Source organism: Anabrus simplex, chromosome 1, assembly GCF_040414725.1.
Source record: "Anabrus simplex isolate iqAnaSimp1 chromosome 1, ASM4041472v1, whole genome shotgun sequence".
Classification (NCBI taxonomy): domain Eukaryota; kingdom Metazoa; phylum Arthropoda; class Insecta; order Orthoptera; family Tettigoniidae; genus Anabrus; species Anabrus simplex.
Genome location: NC_090265.1, coordinates 1,570,829,473 through 1,570,854,991, shown reverse-complemented (window position 1 = coordinate 1,570,854,991; position 25,519 = coordinate 1,570,829,473). Strand labels below are relative to the sequence as shown.

At 39.0% G+C, this 25,519-nt stretch overlaps 1 protein-coding gene across 7 annotated transcripts in view; it reads right to left on the bottom strand.

Moving 5' to 3' along the window:
* Positions 1 to 25,519, bottom strand: part of LOC136858533 (deoxynucleotidyltransferase terminal-interacting protein 2) — a 113,924-nt gene that overhangs the window by 32,365 nt on the left and 56,040 nt on the right. For all 7 annotated transcript variants that reach the window (XM_068225587.1, XM_068225589.1, XM_068225590.1 and 4 more), the window contains one exon: positions 2,406 to 2,607. In XM_068225587.1, coding sequence (XP_068081688.1) covers positions 2,406 to 2,607 — 202 coding nt within the window. The remainder of the gene's footprint in view (positions 1 to 2,405; positions 2,608 to 25,519) is intronic.

Below are 25,519 nucleotides of genomic sequence, written 5' to 3'. Positions count from 1 at the left end.
ACCGATACAGAAATACCATTACTTACAAATTCTGAGCAATGTACAGACAAAACTCTTATTATATAGATTAATTTTACGGTGTTGAATTAGAATTCACAGTCCATGCTAAGGGAAACACAGTTTTTATATACATACAGTTCATGAAATTAAGGTTTAACACTGTCACAGTTCATAATTGTCAATAATTATGTCTGAGGTTCGACTGTCAAATAATGGTCACAGTCCATAAGCACTTGAAAAAAATATTAACAACAGTCTCTACCACAGTCTCTGAAATAATACTATTCGCAGATTAAGGCGATTTTATGGCGGGATTTACACCACATGGATCTGTACTACTTAATATAGTCATAAAAAGTCCTTAATGTTCACCGAGTTTCTCGCAGTAGCGACCGAAAGATTGAGAAAATTCACACAAAAAAAAGTCAATTCTAGCCCTGTTATTGGACGAATGTCGAGTGAAATAATGTCTCACACAGTTCACTGTTGTATTATTGTGGGAGAAATACGTCTCAGATTGATTGAAATGGTCTCAAATTAGGATTTTAGTTTACCACACGTATTGACTTAGAATATCGTCACAGTTCAAAGATACAGTTCAGAATTACGTGAAAAATGGTAAAGTTCACAATGTCGTTTACTGACAAACGAAATATTTGACACTTCAATTCACTATTTTATTTATAGCTTCACTCAGTTAACACAATTCTAAGTATTATATCACAACAATTTAGTTTGAGAAACTTTTAGAATATTTCAGTCGTCCCGGCGCGGCAGAAACTTTACGTACGACGTCTTCGCACTATCTTCACAGCATTTGAGTGTGGCCACTACTATGTCCTCGCGGATCGCGACGGAGCATACTGTCCTTCATAAATGCAGAAAAAACACACACACACAAAATGGTTATAACCTTTGTTCAACTGACCTATTTATACCAGTCTGCGAGCAGCGCTCGGAATCAGGTGATGAAGGGGTGATAATTCCTTCCAAACTTTAACTTATTATATTTCGAAAACCAAAGGACGGATTGACCTCAAATTTGCAGGGTTTCACTTCCAGAATATTAGCTACAATTCAGCGTTGGTCTCATTTTAATTGGTCCAGGCGTTAAAAAGTCCATAAAAATAATTTTCGAGAGATTTCCGAAGGGGAGGGAATGGACAGGCAACAACGGCGTCACTTGACCTTGCTCGACTTGCGCTCTCCCTCACGCAGCGCAGTGGGAACGAGAACCTTCTCTCACACAGCTGTTCATGCATCAGAACTTAACTGTACGCTCAAAAATAAAATTTATAAGTCGTATGTGCCAGGGCCTATGCCTTCCTGGTACATATGTAACTTTTTTTCTTACAATTGGCTCTACGTCGCACCAACACAGAATAGGTCTTATGCCGACGATGGAACAGGAAAGGGCTAGGTGTGGGAAGGAAGCGGCCTTGGCTTTAATTATGGTACAGCCCCAGCATATGCCCGGTGTGAAAATGGGAGACAACAGAAAACCATTCTTAAGGTTCGAACCTACTATCTCCCAAATGCAAGTTCATAGCTGGGCGCCCCTAACCACACAGCCAACTTGCTCGGTGGTTATAAAGGTCTTCATGATGGTAAGTTGTGCTAGGACAGATGGCTGCAAGTGCTCCCAGTCGGCATTCATTCCAGGGGCTTTTTTCGTGAATGATGGACAGTAGACAGTCCCTTATGAAACCCTGCAGTTAATTAAAATCTACATCATTTGAAGGTATATTTAACAAAAAATATTATTATAAGTAATATATGACATGTTTAGCCTGTATTGTCAACTTCGAACAGTTTGAAGATATTAAAAGTTTAAATAGTAAAATTAGCATAACGAAAAAGGTGTTATACAGATGTCTACAACAAATCAATTTACATGGTCTTAGTGTGCTATTTGACAACAAAATGGTGATGCGAAATCCATTTGAAACATCTCATCGTTGTTCAAGTATAAAAGTACCTTACGTTTAAATAAAAGAGAAAAATCATGGGGGAAAACTACTAGTCATGATTTTCTCTCTCCTGTGTGTCTGCAAACGTAAGACTTTTTAATACTTGAACAACGATGAGACGTTCCAAATTGATTTCGTGTCACCATTTTGCTGTCAAATGGCACACTAAGACCATGTAAATTTGATTTGCTATAGACACGTGTATAATCTATTTAACTTTCGTTCTTCGCTAGGTCGAGGATGTCCCCAAGAGAGAAGAAACATGTACCTATAACTTTGACTTAAGAATAAAAGCTTTTGTAAGTACTGTAAAGGTGGAACTTTTAATGTTAATATCTTTAAGCTGTTCAAATAATATTATTTTAGCTATGAAGAATCTTAAAATAGCATTGTTAACTATTCAAATTAAGAAATGAAAAATAAAAGTATACAAACCTGCCTTTCTCGATGAAGCTGTTTCTTACTCATTTCCAAAGGAGGAACAGCATCAAGTTTCTCAAAACCTGGTACTATACAACTTTTCTCCAGGATTCTGTCCACCTCTGACAACTTCCTAGCTTCCTTATCAATGTGTACAGCTGTTCCTTGGAGATCCATGTCCAAGTAACTACCAGTCATGAAGTCCAAGTTTATTTCCCTGAAGGCATAAAGGAACAGAACTATAGCACATTCAAATATTCAATTTCTTTCAGCAGTATCCAACTCATTATCTCGGAATATACAATTAGGTACAAAACTGAATCAAGGAATGGTATTTTACGTATGGTAACGCTAGAGCTATGATATAATGAAAATAAAACAAGCCTTTTATATGTATATTTCTTCTACAATGACATGTCACTGTGTTTATCCTGTTAAACGTTCCACTTCATATTCTTATCTTTCCTATCCTTCTTACTGATACAAATCACAAGGTGGACAATTAGTTCCATTATCTGGAAATGAACACAAACGCATGGATTACCTGGAAAATTTCACCAATCTCCTACGGTATAAGCAACCTCAGAAATATATTTTCTTTTCTTTAGCTGGAAAGGTCACAAAGGTTCAATTCACAGCATTTCACTGTTTAGTGAGAATTTAGATTACATTTTTCACAATATTACAAGTAATAAATCTCATTGTAGACCGTATTGGACATCTTACTCTTAAACATAACCTTTATATTTTGGTGTTTTGTACCATCCCCGAGGCCAAAATCTGCCTCTTTGTCAAGCCTGTCGCTCATCCTACATAAGGTGGGATCTTACTGTCCACACCGGGCGAGTTGGCCATGCGGTTCAGGGCACATAGCTGTGAACTTACATCCAGGAGATAGTGGGTTCGAACTCCACGGTTGGCAGCCCTGAAAATGGCTTTCCGTGGTTCCCCATTTTCACACCAGTCTGTACCTTAAGGCCATGGCCGTTTCTTTCCCTTTCCTAGGCCTTTCCTATCCCATTGTCACCATAAGACCTATTTGTGTCGGTGCGACATAAAACAAATTGTAAAATAAATAAAAACTTATTGTCCACTATATATCAATGTGTTTCAAAGAGCAATGCACATAAAATTAATTCATCAGTTAACTACAATCTGTTTTGAAGTTATTTATGTTCCTGTAAAATGCATGCATACCCCCCTAATCTCATTTTCTGATACAGGGTCAGAGATGAGGCAAAATTTAATTATATAGTATGTTTTTATGGCCTGATGCTCTTCCTAACACCAACCTCAGTTGAGGAGCTAATAAATATTAAATGAATAATGACGAATGAAATTGGGTAAGGGGGGTAGAAGGAATCAGCTGTGGCCTATGGCATATCTTTGCAGCTCAACTACTCATCGGGCAGCTAACCTGCAAATGAGCCAAGTAACTGCCCTGAGCAAGAAAGATAAAGATGGAGTGACTGAAAAGCAGGGTCAGGCAGGTGTTCACTCCAAAGAGCAACGTGAGAAAGACTGTCTCGCGTAATGTTCTCACGATATATATGCATTTAAACATAAAACCAAACCAAACCAAACCCCATGGCACTACAGCGCTTGAAGGGCCTTAGCCTACCAAGCGACCGCTGCTCAGCCCAAAGGCCTGCAGATTACGAGGTGTTGTGTGGTCAGCACGACGAGTCCTCTCGGCCGTTATTCTTGGCTTTCTAGACCGGAGCTGCTATCTCACCGTCAGATAGCTCCTCAATTCTAATCATGTAGGCTGAGTGGACCTCGTACCAGCCCTCAGGTCCAGGTAAAAATCCCTGACCTGGCCGGGAATCGAACCCGGGGTCTCCGGGTAAGAGGCAGGCACGCTACCCCTACACCACGGGGCCGGCACGCATTTAAACATAAGTGAACTTGAATTACTTTTTAAAATAAACCAAAATAAAATATTGTTTGCATTTAAACAAGGGTGATTGATTATTCGTCTGTTTACCAAAATCAAAACAAAATTCAAAATTAACTATGATATCATTATATGAACTGAAAATTAGGACACTTTTCAAATCTGATGATATCAAAATGCCATTCAAATGTATAAGCAATAATACCTACACCAAAGTATTGGGCCTTTTCACTCATGAAATTACCAGTGTTTCACCCCAATGTGGCAGTGGATGCATTACTGTAGTTAGATTGCTACACATTCGCAAGAAGCCAGCAACTAGTGCACTGTTGAGAAAACACTGCCAGCTTCCTTTGTAGGACAATACAATGACAATGCATTAAGTGAGATATCAACTGGTATTAATTCCGGTCTTTGACTTTTACATAAAAAATACATAATATCACAGTCATTGTCTTGCTCTGTATTGAGTGAAGTGACCTGTTATGGTCAAACACCCCCCACAGTATTGCTTCTCCCAACATTGTATCAATTGTCTTTCTTTCAGAACAAGGAATTGCCTTTGGTGTTTTTCCAGTTTCAATACTCTGCATACGACATTCATAGAGTTACTGATCATTCCAAATATGAAAGTCTGAACCGAGTATGGGCTTGGTGTAACACTGTATGAGACACTGGGGTAAGAGCCCTCAACCCCGACACGGCATGTCCCAATGTTTTATAGGGGGATTTCCCGTAGATATCCAAGACAGTTGTGAATAAGGCATAGCGAAATTGGCACCCGCAGGTCAACTGAGGTAAAGAGAAAAATGGTCGATGGCCTCGAAGGGCGACGAGGACATATCCCAATGACAGAGAGGATGGAAGAACTAACTCATATCCACTTTGCGTTTGACTTGCAGCAGTGTCTGATGACCATAAGTGCAGCTGGAAATTCATGTTCTGGAACTAACCACTCCAGTCCTAAAACTGGACTCTGGTTCAAACATGTGATAATCAAGTACCGTGAGATGTCGCAAAAGTCAAACTTTTACCCTCAAATCACGAACAATCTACTGCTGTCATGAAGAGACTGTTGGATTCTGGAGAGTCTTGACTGGCACTCAGAGGGAAACAAGGAGACCTCTGGCCAACTTCACCCAAACAGCAAAACATTATTAGGAACACGAAACAAATACTCTCCTGCAAGCAGGAAGTTGTATGAACAAGAGCAAACTCTAAAGAAACAACAAAAATACAGATACTGGCACTCTAAGAAACAAGACTGACTGACAAAAATACAAAGGATTTCAGGAACTCCAGACTTAAAAAACAGACAAATGAATTCTCAAAAACACACCACTTTTAGGAGCTGCTTTTGCAGTCAAATAAAAACACTCAACTAATTAACAAATATGAAGCTTATGAAAGATACACTAATGACAATTACCATAAAGTGTTCAAATAAAACACACACACACACACACACACTAATGAATGCACATATGCCAATCAATGGAGACAATAAAACATACCACTAATAGGTAGACAAATCCTGAGAAAAACTAGAAGAAATAATATGAAAAATTCTTCAAAACTGCATCAAAATCCTACTAGACACTTCAATGCACAACTAGGCAAAGGAAGAAAACACAGAAAAACAACTGAAAAATACCCAGCACACAAATGGACCAACCAAAATGGACAAAGATTAGTCTCACTCTGCGGGATATTCAACCTTAAAATCATGAAAACACACTTCAAAAAGAAACCATCAAAACAAATGAATGGAGATCACCGAACATACGAATTGGCCAATTCCAAATTGATCCTGTAGCAATCTCATCCAAACTACAGAGAAATTATGAATGTTCAAGTCAGGAGTAGTGAAAACATAAGAGAAATTATGAATGTTCAAGTCAGGAGTAGTGCAAACATAAGAGAAATTATGAATGTTCAAGTCAGGAGTAGTGCAAACATAAACTCATAAAATGGAAAGAATAAAACTATACTTAAAACATTGCAGATTCACAAAAAAAGAAGCCACGAATCCCAAAATAATACCACTAGGATACAATCATCTCCCACGAAAGAATTAGCCTGTCAGAGTGGAGTTTTGAGCTATACTTATCATGTAGTGACAGAGCGCTGGAGTGATGAGCACTACTCACACAGTACACGCATGCACTGTACTGCGCTCTAGCTGTTTGTGTCGTAATTCCTCTTTGAAGCGGAGGGTTTGAGCATTTGAATTCTATACCTATGATATACCCTACTTTGATAGTGTTTTGTTTACAGAAACTTGAGTGATATTCCAAGGAATAATTATCTCTGCCACCAGGGGCAACAACTGCATTGTCTGCTATCTAGCATCTGCTATTCACACTTCTTGCATTGTACCTTCCTTTCCTCTAAGGGAACAACCAGACAGTCAACATAATCACAAATGCTGTCTATTCAGGGCTCTCGAGACTGTTTTCTCAGATCTTTTTCCTTATCACTCGCTGTCTCGCATTCCATTTGACGTGAGCAGAGATGGCTTCCACAAGAAAGTGTGGGTTATCGAGTGTGGAAGCGGAGGATGTTTTACGAGAACAGTTGAGTGATTCTGACAAAAGTTTGTTCGAATTTAAATACCAAGCTTAGAACTCTTCCCGCAACACAGACATGACTGGGCAATTAAATCCACCGCACTGAGGGGTTAGAGAAAAGGGAGAAAAACAATTGACAACTCAAAAGCAAACTGATTACAAAAGCACAAACACTAATCCCTCTGCAGAAAAGGAAAAGGCACCCTTCATGGAATGAGGAATGTAAACAAGAAATCCAATCTTATCAGAATGCGCACAACAATTGGAATGGCAAGAAGACTGAGAATAACTACAACACATTCCTGGCAGTGAGAAAAGAGAGAGCTCAATTCATCAGACAGGCCGAAAGGAAATAGAAAAAGGATCAACTACTTGAAATTTAAACAACTATTGAACTGTCCAGAACCAACACAAAGATTGACATCACAGGACCTGAAAACACTAATCCAAATTAATTACCACCAGAGGAACACAAAATCGCAAGTCAGATCAAAAGACTTAAAAACAATAAAGCATCGAGTGGAGATGGAATCATAGTGGAAGTCTTCAAATAAGCAGGCCCAAACAGCATAAAAGGATACCACCATAACGGTCCGTTATTGGACATCAGAAATTTTCCAGCTAGCTCATTCCTGGTTGCCAGCGTTTCGCCGCCGAGTGCTATGTTGGGCTCATCAGTTGGTACATAGCACACCCACCAAGACACATGGCTAGTGCATACCATGGAGGCCACTGCGTAGGCTACTTGGAGCCACCGGCAGTGCCGATGCACTATGAGAGACTTTGTCTCATTACCAAAAAATTGATGCCTGCTTGGCCATCAGATGATCATCATCGCACTACACATGACAGGGAATGGGACCCAGGGCTCTTTCCTTTGGACTGCTGATGATCATCTGAAGGCCAAGCAGGCATCAATTTTTTGGTAATGAGACCAAGTCTCGCACAGTGCATTGGCACTGCCGGTGGCTCCAAGTAGCCTACGTAGTGGCCTCCACGGTATGCACTAGCCATGTGTCTTGGTGGGTGTGTTATGTACCAACTGATGAGCCCAACATAGCACACAGGGGCGAAACGCTGGCAACCAGGAATGAGCTAGCTGGAAAATTTCTAATGTCCGATAACGGACCATTTATAAATTTACTCATTCGGACAAATATTTCAGGTTCCTTATGGAAATCAACATCTATATAGCATAAAAGAAATCATGAAAATCATGCAAGATATTTGGCAAACAGAACAAATCCCAGAAGACTGAAAAAATGCATTAATTCACCCACTACACAAGAAAGGAGACAGAACAAATGGTAACAACTACAGAGGAATCTCACCTAGTATCAGTTGTGTGCAAAATTCTAGCCCAGTGTCTTCTCAATAGAGTCTATATAGCTGTTAGGTTCTTCAGTCTGCTGAAACTAATTTTGAGCAATAAATTTATAAACTACTGTACCTGCAAAAGAAAACATAATAGTAACAGTGCTTTACTCGAAAAAGAAACAACTTAGAATAGAATGATTCTATAAAAATCACAACTCAAATATTTAGAAATGTATAAACATTTATGTTTATTTCTGTTGAAATACTTGAAATCTGTAACTTATTATAGCGACTTCCTCATTTCTCTCCTTCCAAGCATACTAGAAAAAAAAAAAAAAAAAAGGCATTCTATGCTTGAATTCTAGATACTTACAGTAGTTTACAATATTGTTGACATCACCTAGAAATTAAAACTGTGTTCAGAACCGAAAAAATATTCGCGCTACACGACAGGGAATGGAACCCAGGGCCCTTCCCTTTGGACTGCCGAGTATCATGCTAAGTAAATAATTGTGCATTAAATTCAAAAACACCAAGCCTTTAAGACAACAAGAATTTTTTTTTAAACTGCCGACCCGACTAGGATTCGAACCTGTGGCTCCTTTACTTGGGTAGCAAACAAGCATGACCGTACATTAAAAGCTTGTGCATTTAATTGAAACACCTGGCTTTAGTGCTACACAAAATTAAAAAACACCAACCTAATTGGGATTTGAATCTGGAACTCACTTGGCCATACAGCTCAAGTGCTACTGTTTAATTCAAAACACCTAACGTCTGAGCTGCGGGAAATTAAAAATCCCCACCTAACTAGGATTCGAACCTGGAGCTCACTTAGACTCAGAACTAAAGAGCTTAAGTGTATAAGAGTGGGGGAAAAAATCACTGGCTAGCTTTTCTTTCCCTGAAGACCAAGTGTAAGCTGTTAGTACGGAGTGAGAATGCTGCTAAAGTGAAGTCGTGACACGATGTGCATTTCAGCAAAAAAACTGACTGCACGAGCAAGTTGACTAGACTTGGAAGTAACTTATTTGCTGAGACAGGGAATACAAAGTTCACTGTTTCCACAAGTTCACGAATAATCATGCACAATCACGCACCCTAATAATAATAATTTAGAGGAACCAACCTACCTTCGTACTGAATACTCAACATGCGTACATAATTAAAAAAAACAATCTGATGCCAGAATTTAGTCCTGCAAGATTTCATGACTTCAGCAGGAAAGTATTGAGTTCACTGTCATACAAGTGTATGTCCCACAGACAGGCTACAGTGAGGAAGACAAAGATAAATTTCGGCAAGACCTGGAAGATACAGTTAATGAGGAAAATATTATTATTGGAGATCTAAATGCGCAAGTTGGGGTACACAGACTTGGGTACAAGAACATCATTGGTCCACATGGAGTCACTTTCAATAAGAAACAGAGCCTCGGAAAGAAGATAATAGACCGGACTGACACGTTCTCTCAGACAATTGTAAAGTATGATGACCATAAGGCTGATGATATACAATGTTCTGAAAGGAAACCCCAAATAAAACAGAGACCCAAATACCGAATTGGAACTATGAACATTCTATCATTAACTGGAAAGGTAGAAAAACTCCTAGATATGATGGATAGAAGAAAAATATCAATATTGGGATTAAGTGAGACCAAATGGAAAGGGGTTGGAAGTAAGACACTTCGTGGAGGATATAAATTATATTGGAATGGACAGGAGAAGGTAGCGAAAAACGGTGTTGGATTCTTAATTAACGAAGGGACTGTTGCTACAGCTGAAGTTATCTGCGAAAGTGATAGAATCATTAAAATGTTCATGAAACTGGAGAACACTAAGTTCACTGTCATACAAGTGTATGTCCCACAGACAGGCTACAGTGAGGAAGACAAAGATAAATTTCGGCAAGACCTGGAAGATACAGTTAATGAGGAAAATATTATTATTGGAGATCCAAATGTGCAAGTTGGGGTACACAGACTTGGGTACGAGAACATCATTGGTCCACATGGATTTGGACAAAGGAACCCAGAAGGAGAACAACTATTAGATTTGTGCAGAAGAAATGATCTTATAATCAAAAATACATTCTTCAAAAAAAGAATCACAGAATAACAAGGTGCAGTTGGGATGGCCAGTACTGAACATTGATTGACTACGTAATCACGAATAAGGATGGTGGCAGGTGCATCACAGATGTAAAGGTTATCTCTCGTGAAAGCATGGACAGTGACCACAGATTGTTGGTAGTAGACTTCAAACATAATACTAATGAAAAGCAGAAAATTATTATGAAAAAACCAAGGGTTAAAACTTGGAAGTTGCAACAGAGTTTGCCGAAGGGTGAAGTAACCAGCGTTAATGAAGAGTGGAAGGCCTTCAAAGACACCTTTGTAAGAGAAGCCAAAAACCTATGTGGAGTTACAAGTTCTATCAAAAGAAAAAACGAGACACCATGGTGGAATGACAGAGTGAAAAGAGCGGTGAAAGAAAGAAACCAAATAAAGAAGGGACTGAACAAGGAAAAAAAAAAAAAAAAAAAGGGACAAGAACGAAATGAACAAGAAATACCAAGACTTCAAGGAGTATACAGGAACAAGAAACTTGCTGTAAAGAACATTGTAAGGGAAGAAAAAGAGAAGAAATTGAATGAGTTTGCAGACAAACTGAAAGAGGACAGTAGAGGAAATATGAAATTGCTATACAGAGTAGGTGCCTTTGCTGGTGGGACCTAGTGTTTACAGTGCACTATGTCTTCTGGTATGGGCTAGAGCAATTTTGTTACTTTCATTGATCTGTCTCAGCTTTATCCTTGGCTTTGACAAAATGAAAGTGACTGAGGTATGAGTGATGCTGGTAATGCCATTCCTTCTGCAGCCAGTCCCTGCTGTGAATGGTGTGAAAATATTGCTCATAGGGTCAGTTGGTGCATGCATTTCAGTGGGCTTGGCAGACTGATATGTAATAGCAACTTCTGGCTCGGTGAGGAAAGCAATGGGAAACTACCTCATTCCTCATTTCCCTAGCACACCTCTTCAGTGATGCCTAGGCCGTCTATGACAGCTGATGGCAGAACTGTTGAGGATCCAACCAGCCTACGGGCTGAGGACTAAACATACATACATACAGAGTAGTGAAAAACAAGCAAAGGGATCAAGAGACCATAAAAGCAATAGAACGTGATGATGGAACTCTGGCACAAGAAGAGGGAGAAATCGAACAAGAACTCAAGATCTATTTCGAAAAGCTGCTGAATGGAGATACAGAAAACATAACGGATACCGGAGAGCCAAGTCGAGGAACCACAACTGTACCACCAATTACATGGCTTGAGGTTGAAAATGCGCTCAAGAGCATGAAGAAAGGAAAGGCAGTGGGCATAGATGAATTAAGTGCAGATATGCTGAAAGCAGCAGGAATTCCAGGAATTCAATGGCTCTACAGACCGCTCAACAAGATATGGGAGGAAAATACTATTCCTGAGGACTGGAAGATGGGCATCATTGTACCTCTGTTCAAGAAAGGAAGCCGACGAAAATGTACTAATTACCATGGTATCACACTACTGTCTCATGTCCTGAAAATGTTGGAAAAAAATAGAGACCAGAATCAGATATATTGTTGAACCAATTTTGGAAGAAGAGCAGTATGGTTTCAGACCAGAGGTCAACTACAGACCTTATATTTGCAATTAGGATGCTAATGGAAAAATACTGGGAGAAGAACAAGCCTTTATTTCTAATATTTTTGGACACTGAGAAAGCATATGACAGTGTACCGAGGGAAAGAATTTGGCAATGCATGAAAGAACTTCAAGTGCGAAACAGCCTCAGAGACAAAGTGAAAATGTTGTATAGTTGGAATAGAAGCTGTATTCAAGTAGGGTGTGGTTTGTCGGACTGGTTTGAAACAAAGAGAGGAGTGCAGCAGGGCACCTCATTGTCACCTCTTCTATTTATTACTGTAATGGATGTAGTAATAAAATCTATTAAAAGGAAAGAACATGGAGATATCAGATATCAGATATTTGCAGATGATGTTGCGATATGGAATGACTCAGAAGAGGAATTGGGAGAGAGAATGCAAAGGTGGAATGAGGAGTTAAGAAATATGGTTTAAACATCAGCAAGACCAAGATGGTGGTGATGAAAGTGTATGGGGAAGGAGCAAAACCAATAGTCATGTTAAATGAAGCCCAACTGGACAGCGTTCCAGTTTTCAAATACTTGGGTAGTGTTATATCAAATGACAACCTAGCAAAATATGAGATGAACAATCGAATCAAAAAGGCAACACAATTTTACCACCAGGTAAGACACCTGCTGTGGGATGAGCAAATACCCATGAAAACAAAAATGACAATGTACAAGTCCTATTATACACCAATTCTTACATACAGTCTCGAAACCACAACACTGACCAATAGAGATAATTCCAAACTTCAGGCAGCTGAAATGAAATTCCTATGCACTATGATCCAGAAAACCAGGAAAGACAAGATTAGGAATGAGAAAATTAGAGAAGAAGTAGGAATAGATGATTCTCTCCTCAATAAGATTCAGATATCAAGACTGAAGTGGTTTGGTCACATGAAGAGAACTGCACAGAACTGCAAGGAAGGAATTTGACAGAAAAGTAGAAGAAGGAAGACCCGTAGGAAGGCCACGAAGAAAATGAATTGATTTAGTTAAGAACGATGTACTGCTGAGAGGTCATGATTGGGACAAGTTGGTGGAGGAAGAATGGTACAAGGACAGGATGAGATGGAGGAGGCTTATATACCACACCCGGGAAACTGGAGATGGTTTAGGATGATGATGATGAATTCATGACTTATCACGCATAATGACGCTCCCTAGTGAATTTAGAGGATCCAACCAACCTTCGTACTGAATACTCAAATGCGTACCTAATAAGAAAAAATAATCTGGTGCCTGAATTTAGTCCCGCAGGAGTTCGCGAATTATCAGAATTACCTAATAAAGAATAAAATCCCCGACCCAGGCGGGATGCTTTATTCATAGGAGCGTAATATCCGAAGGTGACTTCAGGGGATCAGAACTGAACTAGGAACAAGGTAGCAGCTGCACATGGGACTAGGAAGATGCTGTAAGGCTTAAAATTTATGGAACATATCCCTTGGTAAGTTATTCCAATCCCTAATTCCAAACAAATATTTGCCCCAATTAATCCTCTTGAATTCCAACTTTATCTCCATATTGTGATCTTTCCTTCTCTTAAAGACACCACTCAAGCTTATTCATCTACTAATGTCATTCAACGCCATACCTCCACCCACAACTCGGAACATACCGCTTAGTCGAGCAACTCGTCTCCTTTCTCCCAAGTCCTCCCAGCCCAAACACTGCAACATTTTTGTAACGCTACTATTTTGTCGGATATCACCCAGAACACATCGAGCTGCTTTTCTTTGGATGTTTTCCAGTTCTTGAATCAAGTAATCCTGGTGAGGGTCCCATACACTGGAACCATACTCTAGCTGGGGTCTTAGCAGAGGATTATATGTCCTCTCCTTTAGATCCTTAATACAATCCCTAAACACCCTCATAACAATGTGCAGAGATCTCTACCCTTTATATAAATCACATTTATGTTATTATCCCAATGAAGATCTTACAATCATTCCCATAAGGAACTATCACCCCATCAACACAGTAATTAAAACTGAAAGGACTTTTCTATTTGTGAAACTCACAACCTGACTTAATCCGGTTTATCATCATACCATTGCGTATTGTCCACCTCACAACATTATCGAGGTCATTTTGCAGCTGCTCACAACCTTGTAACTTCTTTATTACTCTATATAGAACAGCGATCTGCAAAAAGCCTTATCTCCGATTCCACTTCTTTACTCGCAGCATTTATATATATATAAGAAAACATAAAGGTCCAATAATACTGCCTTAAGGAATTCCCCTCTTAATTATGACAGGGTCAGATAACTCTGAGAACTATTTTCTAGAAATATAGCAACCCATTCAGTCACTCTTGTCAAGTCCTACTGCACCTATTTTTGCCAGTAGTTTTCCATAATCCACCCTACCAAATGCCTTAGACAGGTCACTCGTAATACAATCCATTTGACCTACTGAATCCGAAGATATTTAATATATCTTGCTGGAATATAACAAGTTGAGCTGCTTCAGTGGAATAACCTTTCCTAAACCTAAACTGCCTTCTATCGAACCACTTATTAATTTTGCAAACATGTCTAATATAATCAGAAAGAATGCCTTCCCAAAGCTTACACGCAATGCATGTCAAACTTACTGGCCTGTAATTTTCAGCTTTATGTCTATCACCCTTTCCTTTATACACAGGGACTACTATAGCAACTCTCCATTCATTTGGTATAGCTCCTTCATTCAAACAATAATCAAATAAGTACTTCAGATATGGTACTATATCCCAAATCATTGTCTTTAGTATATCCTCAGAAATCTTATCAATTCCAGTCGCTTTTCTAGTTTTCAACTGTTGTATCTTATTGTAAATGTAGACGTCGTCGTAGGTAAATTTTAATACTTCTTTAGCATTAGTGACCTCCTCCAACTGGACATTATCCCTGTAATCAATAGTCTTTATACTGTTGACAATACTTCTGCCATTTGAAGATCCTTGCATACACACTCCCCTTGTTAGTTAATGGATCCTAGAATGTCCTCCTTGGTATCTGTTTCTGCCTTGAAGTACCTATACCTACCCTTCCATTTTTCACTAAAATTTGTATGACTACCAATTATGCTTGCCATCATGTTATCCTTGGCTGACTTCTTTGCTAGATTCAATTTACTAGCAAGTTCCCTCAATTCATCCTTACTTCCACAGCTATTTCTAACTATTTTTTTCCAATCTGCACCTCCTTCTGAGACTCTTTTTTTCTCTGTTATAATATAGTGGGTCTTGACCATTCCTTACCACCTTTCAAGATACAAACCTGTTTTCACATTCCTCCAGAATTGCTTTAAACCCATCCCAGAGCCTGTTTACATTTTTATTTAATTTATTTATTTATGACCTGCACATTTAGAGATTAAACCTAAATCTAACACCCTACCCTCTTCAGAGTTCGAAAGCAACTTAGGCCGAGTAGCTCAGTGTAGGCTATAAATAATTTTATTCATGCTATAAAACAAACTTAAGAGTGCCCATCACCTTTTTAAAATCTCTGGTTTTTTCAATTACTGTTGTTTTAAGGATTCTAGATTTTCAGAATTTTTGTTCCCTTCGAGTTTATTAATGTGCTGGAAGACAACGATATTCAATAGTCATAATTTGAATGCCTTCAAATCTCAGAAACTACTGGACCTAAACTGGGAACGAGCCACTTCCTTCAGAATAGGTGGACAACTATTAATTGACTTGCCAGTCAGGTAGACCACTTCTATGAAAATGGGAGGTCTATCGACTAATCCACACCTCACAAAACTCCTCAACCAATCACATGGCCGTGTCATAGTCAAACCGCAAGTTTTGACGAAGAACACGTACCATTACCCTTATCTTTAAATATTTAAAAATGGATTCTAACCAACGTCGTCTTGGTTCCCTATACTTCTTTTACTCTCCTTAACAGAGTCCATTATTGTCCTAAGTAACCTGTCCTCGATTCACCTCACACGACCCTACCACCGAAACCGGTCTATGCATAGAGCTTCATTCCTATATTAGCCTATCTCTCCTAACGCCGAGTACCCTCCTGCCACTGTTTCTACATGTTCATACCAGTAATCATTCTAGTTACTTTTCATGTCTGTTACTTCTAACTTATGAATACCTTGAGCCCACCCAGGTTTCACTTACAAAAAGCAAAGATGGTCTTAAAGCACACCGACTTTACAGAATACTGTTGATCGCAACTGTGAGCTCACTGCATTAGCTTTGCTGCACCTTGATTCAATCTCACTTTACACAAACATCTAACGTCAACTGAAGGTGACATTCTTTATCACATATTACTGAGCCCTAGCTAATGATTTTTCACTTTATGAAAACTCAAATATTATACACGTAAAAGTTATAGGTCCTGCCTCCACCTCCACCTGCCCCTGGAGAGAGGCCTCCACCTCATGGAATGTGCTGACTAAGAATGCACCCTTAACCTTACATGATGTTGGGGGTTCTGCTGCTGCCGACACCACCACTACCAGGCCTCTGGGAGAGGCCTCCACCACCCAAAATGTACTGACAAAGAGTGTGCGCTTAACCTCACATGACCTCACTAGGGCGGTTGGCTAAGAGAGGGCTCTTAACCTCACATGACCTTACACTGGCTACGTGTTCAGGCTTAACCTCACAGACCCTGAGTTCAACCCTAGGCTTTAGCGCGTTAACCTTACAGACCCAAGTTCAATGCCAAAAAGTGCAAGCTGGACCCAACTGCCAACGTGATTATGGCTCAGACGGTAAGCTTAATCTAACATGCATGACGTGTCTAGACTTAACCTCACAGATCCCAGGTTCGATCCCAAGCCTAAGGGTGTTAACCGTACAGACCCTAGTTCTAAGCCTAAGAGTACAAGCTTTAACCAAAGTTTAACACACAGGCTAACCACGTAAGAGTGGAAGCTTAACCTAACAGACTTCAAGTTCGATACCCAGGCTAACTGCAGGTCAAACATTATGCTGACCACGCTTAACGTAACTCACACTGTGGAAAAAAAGTGTAGGCTTAACCTAGGCTGACGAGGTGTTAACCTAACTGGTTGCTCTTCCCTACACCCTGGCTAAAAGTGCATGCTTAATCTTCTGCTGACCTCGCATCAACCTAACTTAACCTCCCCACATTTGGAGGTGAACTTGGAACAAGATGACAGCTATAAGACTTCCCTACTCCATCTTGGACATAACTTTACACCCTAGCTAATTGTGCAAGCTTAACCTCACGCTGACCAGGCATTAAACTACCCGGAAGTCCTTCCCCATGCTAGCTTAGTGGCTACAAGTTGAACTAGTAGGACTAGGGAGATGGTGTAAGACTTAATACATATGCTTTATGTATAGGGGTTGTAATGCTGAAAGGCACCCTCAGGGGCTTGGAGCTTTACTTGGAACAACATGGCGGCACAGGACTAGGGAGCTGGTGTTAGGTTAGGTTCAGACTCGAGCCCCAAAGATGTTTCCTTAAATGTTACGTCCCCTATGAATAAAGTACATGTATTGAGCCTTACACCATCTCCCTACTCCCATGTGCAGTCGCCATGTTTGCTCCTTGTTCAGCTCTGAGCCCCGAAGTCATCTTCCGAACGCGAGTGTACAAACTGTGGGTGTGGTGAGGCATTGAGGGGTATGAGGGAGGAGTTGGAGAGTTTGAGGGAGATAATTAGGATTCTCACAGAAGACAGGAAGGAAGATAGGCTTCCCTCAAACAATGTACAGGTTACAGTAGGTGTAAAGGAGGGAGGGGAAGGAAAGGGCGGAATTGTAGAAGACAGACTGTCTAATGTTCTAAGGGGAAGGAGATTGCAGGCTAAGGGCTCTATTCAGGACAGGTGTCTGTGAGAAATCGGTACGAGTCACTCCAGGTAGAATAACAGAGGGAAGATGAGAAACAAGGAACTGTTGCAGAGATGTGTGGAAGTAGGAGGAAGGGAAAAGGTGGGAATGGGAAATGTAGAGTAGAGGATAGGAAAAGACAGGTGGAACAGGGTCATGGGAAGGAGAAAAGGGAGGAGGAAGTAGCTTCTGCAGCTATCAGGAAAGGTAGGGCTGATAACGAGGGGAGGGGATCAAATGAGGTGGGTAGGGTTGAGGCTCTGGTCATGGGGGATTCCATCGTTAGACATGCGGGGAAAGTGTGTGGAGGAAAGGGAACCAGGGTAGAGTGTTATCCAGGAATTAGGTTGAGGCAGATGTTGAGGAAAGTGAAAGAGAGGGAGGAGGGGAAGAACGTGATAGTGTTTCACGATGGTACCAACAACGTAAGGTAAGCTGATATAAGTACCAACATAGTTGGGGATGTGTGGGATCTGGTAAACGCAGCACGGGTTAAGTTTAAGAAAGCGGAGATTTTTATCAGTGGAATAATGTGTAGGAGGGATACTGACAGGATGGTGACTGGGGATTTAAATGAGACTATGGAGTGGGTATGTGGGAAACTGGGAGTGAAATTTTTAGATCCAATGGGTGGGTAGGAGATTGGGATCTGCACTCAGATGGCCTTCACTTCAACCGCAGTGGAATGTGTAAGTTAAGAAATCTGTTTGGAAGGGTAATAGGGAGGTACATTCAGGGAAATGAGGTGGTCTAGCGAGCGGTGATAACGGTACAGAGATCTGGAAGTCAAGAAGGGATGACATGAAAATGTTAATGTTGAACTGTAGAAGTATTGTAAAGAAAGGAATAGAATTAAGTAATTTAATAGATATATATTTACCAGATATTGTAATAGGAGTTGAATAATGGCTGGGAAATGATATAATGGATGCAGAAATTTCCTCACGGAACTGGAGGGTGTATCGTAGAGATAGGAAAAGAAATGGTAGGAGGGGGAGTATTCATTCTCGTGAAAGAAAAATTTGTAAGCTACAAAAAAGTTAAAGATGACAGGCACGAAATTCTACGGGTAAGGCTTTGGAGTGTACAGACGAGGAAAGGGTAGCGCAGATGCTGATTCAGAATTATTTGATAAGATAATCGCCTATGTGGAAAACGATAAGGAAAGGAACGTGATCATAGTGGGTGATATCAATTTACCAAATGTCAATTGGGAAGGTAATGCGAATGACAGGAAGCATGACCAACAAATGGCAAATAAGCTAATATGGGTAGGACAGCTGATTCAGAAAGTGACGGAACCAACTAGAGGGAAAACTATCCTGGATGTGGTGCTGGTGAAACCAGATGAGCTCTATAGAAGAACCAAAGTAATAGATCGTATTAGTGATCACGAAGCTCATTTTGTCATAGTTAAAAATAAATGTGATAAAAAGGAAAGTCTTAAAAGTAGGACTATTAGGCAGTACCATATGGCTGATAAAGCAGGCATGAGTCAGTTTTTAAAAAGTAAATATGACTGGTGGAAAACAGTAAATAAAAATGTAAACAGACTCTGGGATGGGTTTAAAGCAATTGTTGAGGAATGTGAAAATAAGTTTGTACCTTTAAAGGTGGTAAGGAATGGTAAAGACCCAACTTATTATATAACCGTCTAAGGAGGAGGTGCAGATTGGAAAGAAATAGAGTACGAAATGGCAGTGGAAGCAAGGAGAAATTGAAGGAACTTACTAGGAAAATGAATCTAGCAAAGAAGGCACCTAAGGATAACATGATGGCAAGCATAACTGGCAGTCATACAAATTTTAGTGAAAAATGGAAGGGTATGTATAGGTACTTCAAGGCAGAAACAGGTTGCAAGAAGGACATTCCAGGAACAATTAATGAAAAGGAGAGTGTGTATATGAGGATCTTCAAAAGGCAGAAGTATACAGTCAGCAGTATGTAAAGATTGTTGGTTACTAGGATAATGACCAGATAGAGGAGGAGACTAACGCTAAAGTAGTATTAAAATTTACATATGATGACACTGACATTTACAATAAGATACAAAAGTTCAACACTAGAAAAGCAGCTGGAATTGATAAGATTTGTGGGGATATACTACAGGCAATGAGTTGGGATTTAAAACCATATCTAAAGTACTTATTTGATTATTGTTTGGTTGAAGGAGCTATACGAAATGAATGGAGAGTTGCTATAGTAGCCCCTGTGTATAAAAGAAAGGGTAGTAGACATAAAGTTGAAAATTACAGGCCAGTAAGTTTTACATGCGTTGCATGTAAGCTTTGGGAAGGCATTCTTTCTGATTATATTAGACATATTTGCGAAATTAATAACTGATTCGATAGACGGCAGTTCGGTTTTAGGAAAGGTTATTTCACTGAAGCTCAACTTGTAGGATTCCAACAAGATATAGCAGATATCTTGGATAAGGAGAACAAATGGACTGTATTGCGATTGACCCGTTTCTGAAGTATTTGATAGGGTGGATCGTGGGAGACTACTGGCAAAAATGAATGCAATTGGACTAGACAAAAGAGTGACTGAATGCTTTGCTATATTTCTAGAAAATAGATCTCAGAGAATTAGAGTAGGTGAAGCTGTAATAATTAAGAGGGGAATTCCTCAAGGCAGTATTATTGGACCTTTATGTTTTCTTATATATAAATAAATGATATTTTCAAAATAGAGAAGAAAAAATGATTCTCAAGAACAAACATAAGATTGTCATTAAAAACTGTACAACACAAACAATATGTCATATCTGATGAAGAAAGGGCAGCCAGGTCAGCCAGAATGAAGAGGTTTTGGGAAAGGAAGAAGAAGATGCAAGCTAAATCTTCAGTTAATTCTTTGTTAACAAATGTATTTGGGTTTGATTTAAGTGCTCCAATGTGGGCATAAACTATGTAAATAATAAATAAATAAATAAATAAATAAATGATAGGGGTAAAGAAGTGGAATCAGAGGTACGGCTTATTTGCGGATGATGTTATTCTGTATAGAGTAATAAATAAGTTACAAGATTGTGAGCAACTGCAATATGATCTCAATAATGTTGTGAGATGGACAGCAGGCAGTGGTATGCTGATAAACAGGGTTAAAAATCAGGTTGTGAGTTTCACAAATAGAAGTCCTCTTCAGTTTTAATTACTGCACTGTAAGTATCTAGGTGTTAACAGAAGGAAAGATCTTCATTGGGGTGATCACATAACTGGGATTGTAAATAAAGGGTACAGATCTCTGCACATGGTTATGAGGGTGTTGAGGGGTTGTAATAAGGATGTAAAGGAGAGGGCATATAAGTCTCTGGTAAGACCCCAAACTAGAGTATGGTTCCAGTGTATAGGACTCTCACCAGGATTACTTGATTTAAGAACTGGAAAAAATCCAAAGAAAAGCAGCTCGATTTGTTCTGGGTGATTTCTAACCAAAGAGTTGTGTTACAAGAATGTTGCAGTGTTTGGGCTGGGAATAACTGGGAGAAAGAAGACGAGCTGCTCAACTAAGTGCTATGTTCTGAGCTGTCAGCTGAGAGATGGCGTGGAATTACACTAGTAGACGAATAAGACTGAGTGTCGCCTTTAAGAGTAGGAAAGATCACAATATGAAGATAAGGCTGGAATTCAAGAGGACAAATTGGGGCAAATATTCATTTATAGGAAGGGGAGTTAGGGATTGGAATAACTTACCAAGGGCGATGTTTAATAAATTTCCAATTTCTTTGAAATCATTTAAGAAAAGGCAAGGAAAACAACAGATAGGGAATCTGCCACCTGGGCGACTACCTAAATGCAGATCAGTATTAATTGACTGATTTGATATTGATTGATGGTAACTTATAAAATTTCTGCAGTGCAACGGACTTAGAAAAAACAGCATATTCTATGTTGAACTCTATTTTTTCAGTGACATCCCCGAACTTTGTATTTGTCTTAGCCGAGCGGGGACTATTTTCCCAAATGTTACTTATATTTGAAGTGATACCAAGTATCTTAGTAAACCTTAAGGACATTTTATGAAATTTCTATGAAATATTAACCCAAGTGGAGAATAACACTTAATATCCCCTTAATATTTGTGTTAATAATAACCAGAAACAGTTAAATACATCTTGCGTGTGTAGGACATGGACTGAAACTATACTTGACATTCCGATAAGCTTTGAACTTCAGGTTTCATTTTGAACCCAATACAACGTGTTCTGAAAGTCAGTAATATTATTCTCTTGTGTAAATAGTCTGAATTATATGAACAGTGTTTTCAAAAACTCATATCACTTAAGAAGTGTGATTACTTAAAAAAGTGTGGAAACTTCAAACTGTGATCTGTGTTTCAAAATCATTACTGTTTCAGACTGGGCTTTAATTCATTTAAAAGCCATAGTTATATCTAAGTGTGATTATTACTTTGAAGTTATATAATAGACTGTGATTCAAAGTGCAATTCTGAGTACTGTTTTCCAGTGAGTTGCTAATATTCACTTGACCAGACAGTGCTATTTGTAACACTCACAATCAATCGTCAACTGAACTTTCTTGTGTCTCTTCACATTTAAATGACACCAGAACTCTTGACCGAGTGTTTAATCGTCATATCAACTTAACACCTGACTCGACGTGGGAGATGGTATGTGGTTCGACATGGGAAATGGAACATGGTACAACATGGTGCTCACAATATCGATGGAGTTCCAGATGCTGTTCGTAGAACCGTAACCGCCTGTTCCAGCGTCATAAACATTCAGGTGATATGAGTGCATTTAGCATTAAACTTTCAAACTATTAAAAGTAGTAATTATCTTGAAACCATTTATAGCACTAGACATTCACGAACTTACTGAAGAGGCACTTTATTATTTTCAAGTCATTCTTTTCAAGTGCTACTTTAACCACAAGTGTTAATCTAACTACAAGTGCCGATTTACTTTCAAATGACAATTTAAAGTGATAATTTAATGTGATAATTTAAACAGACTTTGGATGCTTTAAAGTAATTTCATCTTAGAGTTATTCAAATAATACTGTGAAGTGCTCAAATTAAAAAGACTAGGCATTATCAGTGAATCAACTGTTACAACTTTTACAAACAGGAGCTTTAAAAATGAATTTGAATATACTTTGGATGAGGTAGTTCATCCCATAAGATGGCAAGTGCAAATCCTTAGGTGTGAGATTTGAAAGTAATTTGCACTGGAAGGGTCATATTGATGACATTGTTAGGAAAGCATACAGATCGTTACATGTCATAATGAGGCTATTTAAAGGATGCAACAAAGAATTAAAAGAAAAAAGTTACTTGAGTATGGTTCGTCCATTATTGGAATATGCAAACAGTGTTTGGGATCCTCACCAAGAATACCTAATAAAAGAAATAGATAGTGTGCAGAGGAAAGCAGCAAGATTTGTAACAGAGGATTTCAGGAGAAAGAGTAGTGTATCAGAAATGTTAAAGGAACTTGGGTGGGAAACTTTAAGTAAGAGAAGGGAGAAAATTAGACTTATAGGATTATATAGAGCCTATACAGGAGAAGAAGCATGGGGAGATATCCGTGAGAGGCTTCAGTTGGAAAATAATTATATCGGCAGGACTGACCACAAATATAAAATTAGAAGGAATTTTAGCAGAAGCGATTGGGGTAAATTTTCATTCATTGGGAAGGGTGTGAAGGAGTGGAACAGTTTACCAGGGGTAGTGTTTGATCCTTTTCCAAAATCTGTACAGATATTCAAGAAGAGAATAAACAGCAACAGAGAAAATAAATGAAGTGTTAGAGGGCATTCGACCAGTGCAGGTTATTGTAAATAACAAAAATGTGTGTGAATAAATTAATTCCATCCCCTGGTCTAAGGAGTTTGGACAGCCAAAGTAGGGGACTGCCTGTAGGGGTGAAGTACAGTGGGGACTTCGAGGGCCCTGGGACTGCTACGGTAGCTGTGAAGGCCCTTCAGGAACTCTGAAAAGTGATGGCAAAAGGGGCTCTGGTTAAGACGCAGCAGGTTGTTATGCTACTTAGGATCCAGAACGGGTAAAAAAAAAAGCAATGTAAATATTAATCTTATACCAGTTGTATAGTATCATTTGAAGTAATTCCACATACTGTATATCAGTTGACTATATTTGTAAGTAGTACAGGAGATATTATAAGTAGAATTTTGTAAACAATATAAATTTATTAAGGATGAGCTGTGTGTTTAATAGAAAACATTGTTAGCGTAAATTGTATAATATTGTATTATAGGAAAATTTTCTTCTCTTGTTAATTTAATATTTAGTGCTTGACAATAATGTATTTTAGTGTGCCATTTGCCACCGAGGTAGACACCTCATTTGCAAATAAAGAGATTTTGATTTTTGATTTGATTTTGATGATTTCAAGGAACTGTAGGCCTTACATGAGAATAATCTATAAAGACTAAGAGTGTTTATTCCAGAAAATTCTAGAGACTCATGAAACAATATTTAATTTATGAATTTCATGAAGAAAATTGGTTCATTTTCAGATGTCATTAATTGCAAGAATTTTCAGAATTCAAATTTTGATTGAAATATTCAAGAATAAACATGACAGAAGATATTTCCAAATAATTTCTTAGTTTCAATGCGAGATAAAAAGGAAGTTATTTATGCACCCAGTCATTTGAATAAATTTTAATTTTGCAAAATAACATCTATTATTTCGCTCTGCGAACTCCTTTCTCTGTACCGGCTTCTAAGAATCAATCACTACCTGAGACCTTTCTCAAACTCCTTATCCCAATAACTTTTCCTGTTACAGTATGTTAATGGAAAAAAATAGGGAAAAAGGCAAAGATCTGTTTATGGTTTTCCTTGACATTGAGAAAGCATATCGTCGTTGCTGGGACAAAACCTCCTATCTGAAACATTTTAGCTTAGAACTTTGGCCGGTAAGGTGATGTCATCTAAGGTGCAATATTGTGTGTATATTGTCAAGGCATTCCCGCTCTTCATAATGTATGTGCTGAGGGTCAGTATATCTCCAAAAATATTATCACATAGGAGGTTTTGTCCCGACAACGACGATATGCCAGCATTGCAAGAGAGAAGATATGGGAATGCCTGAGAAAAAGGAATGTGCCAGAGGGACTGGTGAGGACAGTTCAGATGCTGTAGGAGAACTGTACCAGCTGTATGCGATTGGGTGACGGACATTCATCCTGGTTCAAGACCGAAAGTGGAGTCCAGCAAGGCAGTGCACTATCCCCATTATTGCTTATCACCATCATGGATGACATACCGTTATGAAGAACATCAAGAAAACCTTTGGTGAACTAAATGCAATGGCCTTTGCTGATGATGTTATGATCTGGGGAGAAACTGAGGAACAAGTACAGTCTAGACTCAATGAATGGAAGGTTAAGTTCCAGGAGCTCAATCTCAAGATAAGCAAACTCAAAACAGTAGTGATGGCAATAAACAGAGAGGTACGACCAGCAAACATCATGCTAGGAAACCACCCACTAGAAAGTGTGGAAAGCTTTATATACCTCGGCAGTGTAATATCTAGAGATACACTAGCCACAAAGGAGGTGGCAAATAAGAGTGTAGAAGAGCTCTCACTTTTATCAGCAAGTACGAACATTCATCTGGGATCCCAAAGTACCAACAAAATCAAAGCTGGTAATATTCAATCAGTACTTCATATCAATCTTAACCTATGGTATTGAAACCTGCACAGTCACTAAGAAAGACTCATCAAGATTGCAGGCATCCAAGATGAAGTTCCTTAGGTCCACGATTCAAAAAACCAAACTGGAGAAGTTGAGGAATTATGTGGTTAGGAAGAAAGCTGGGATT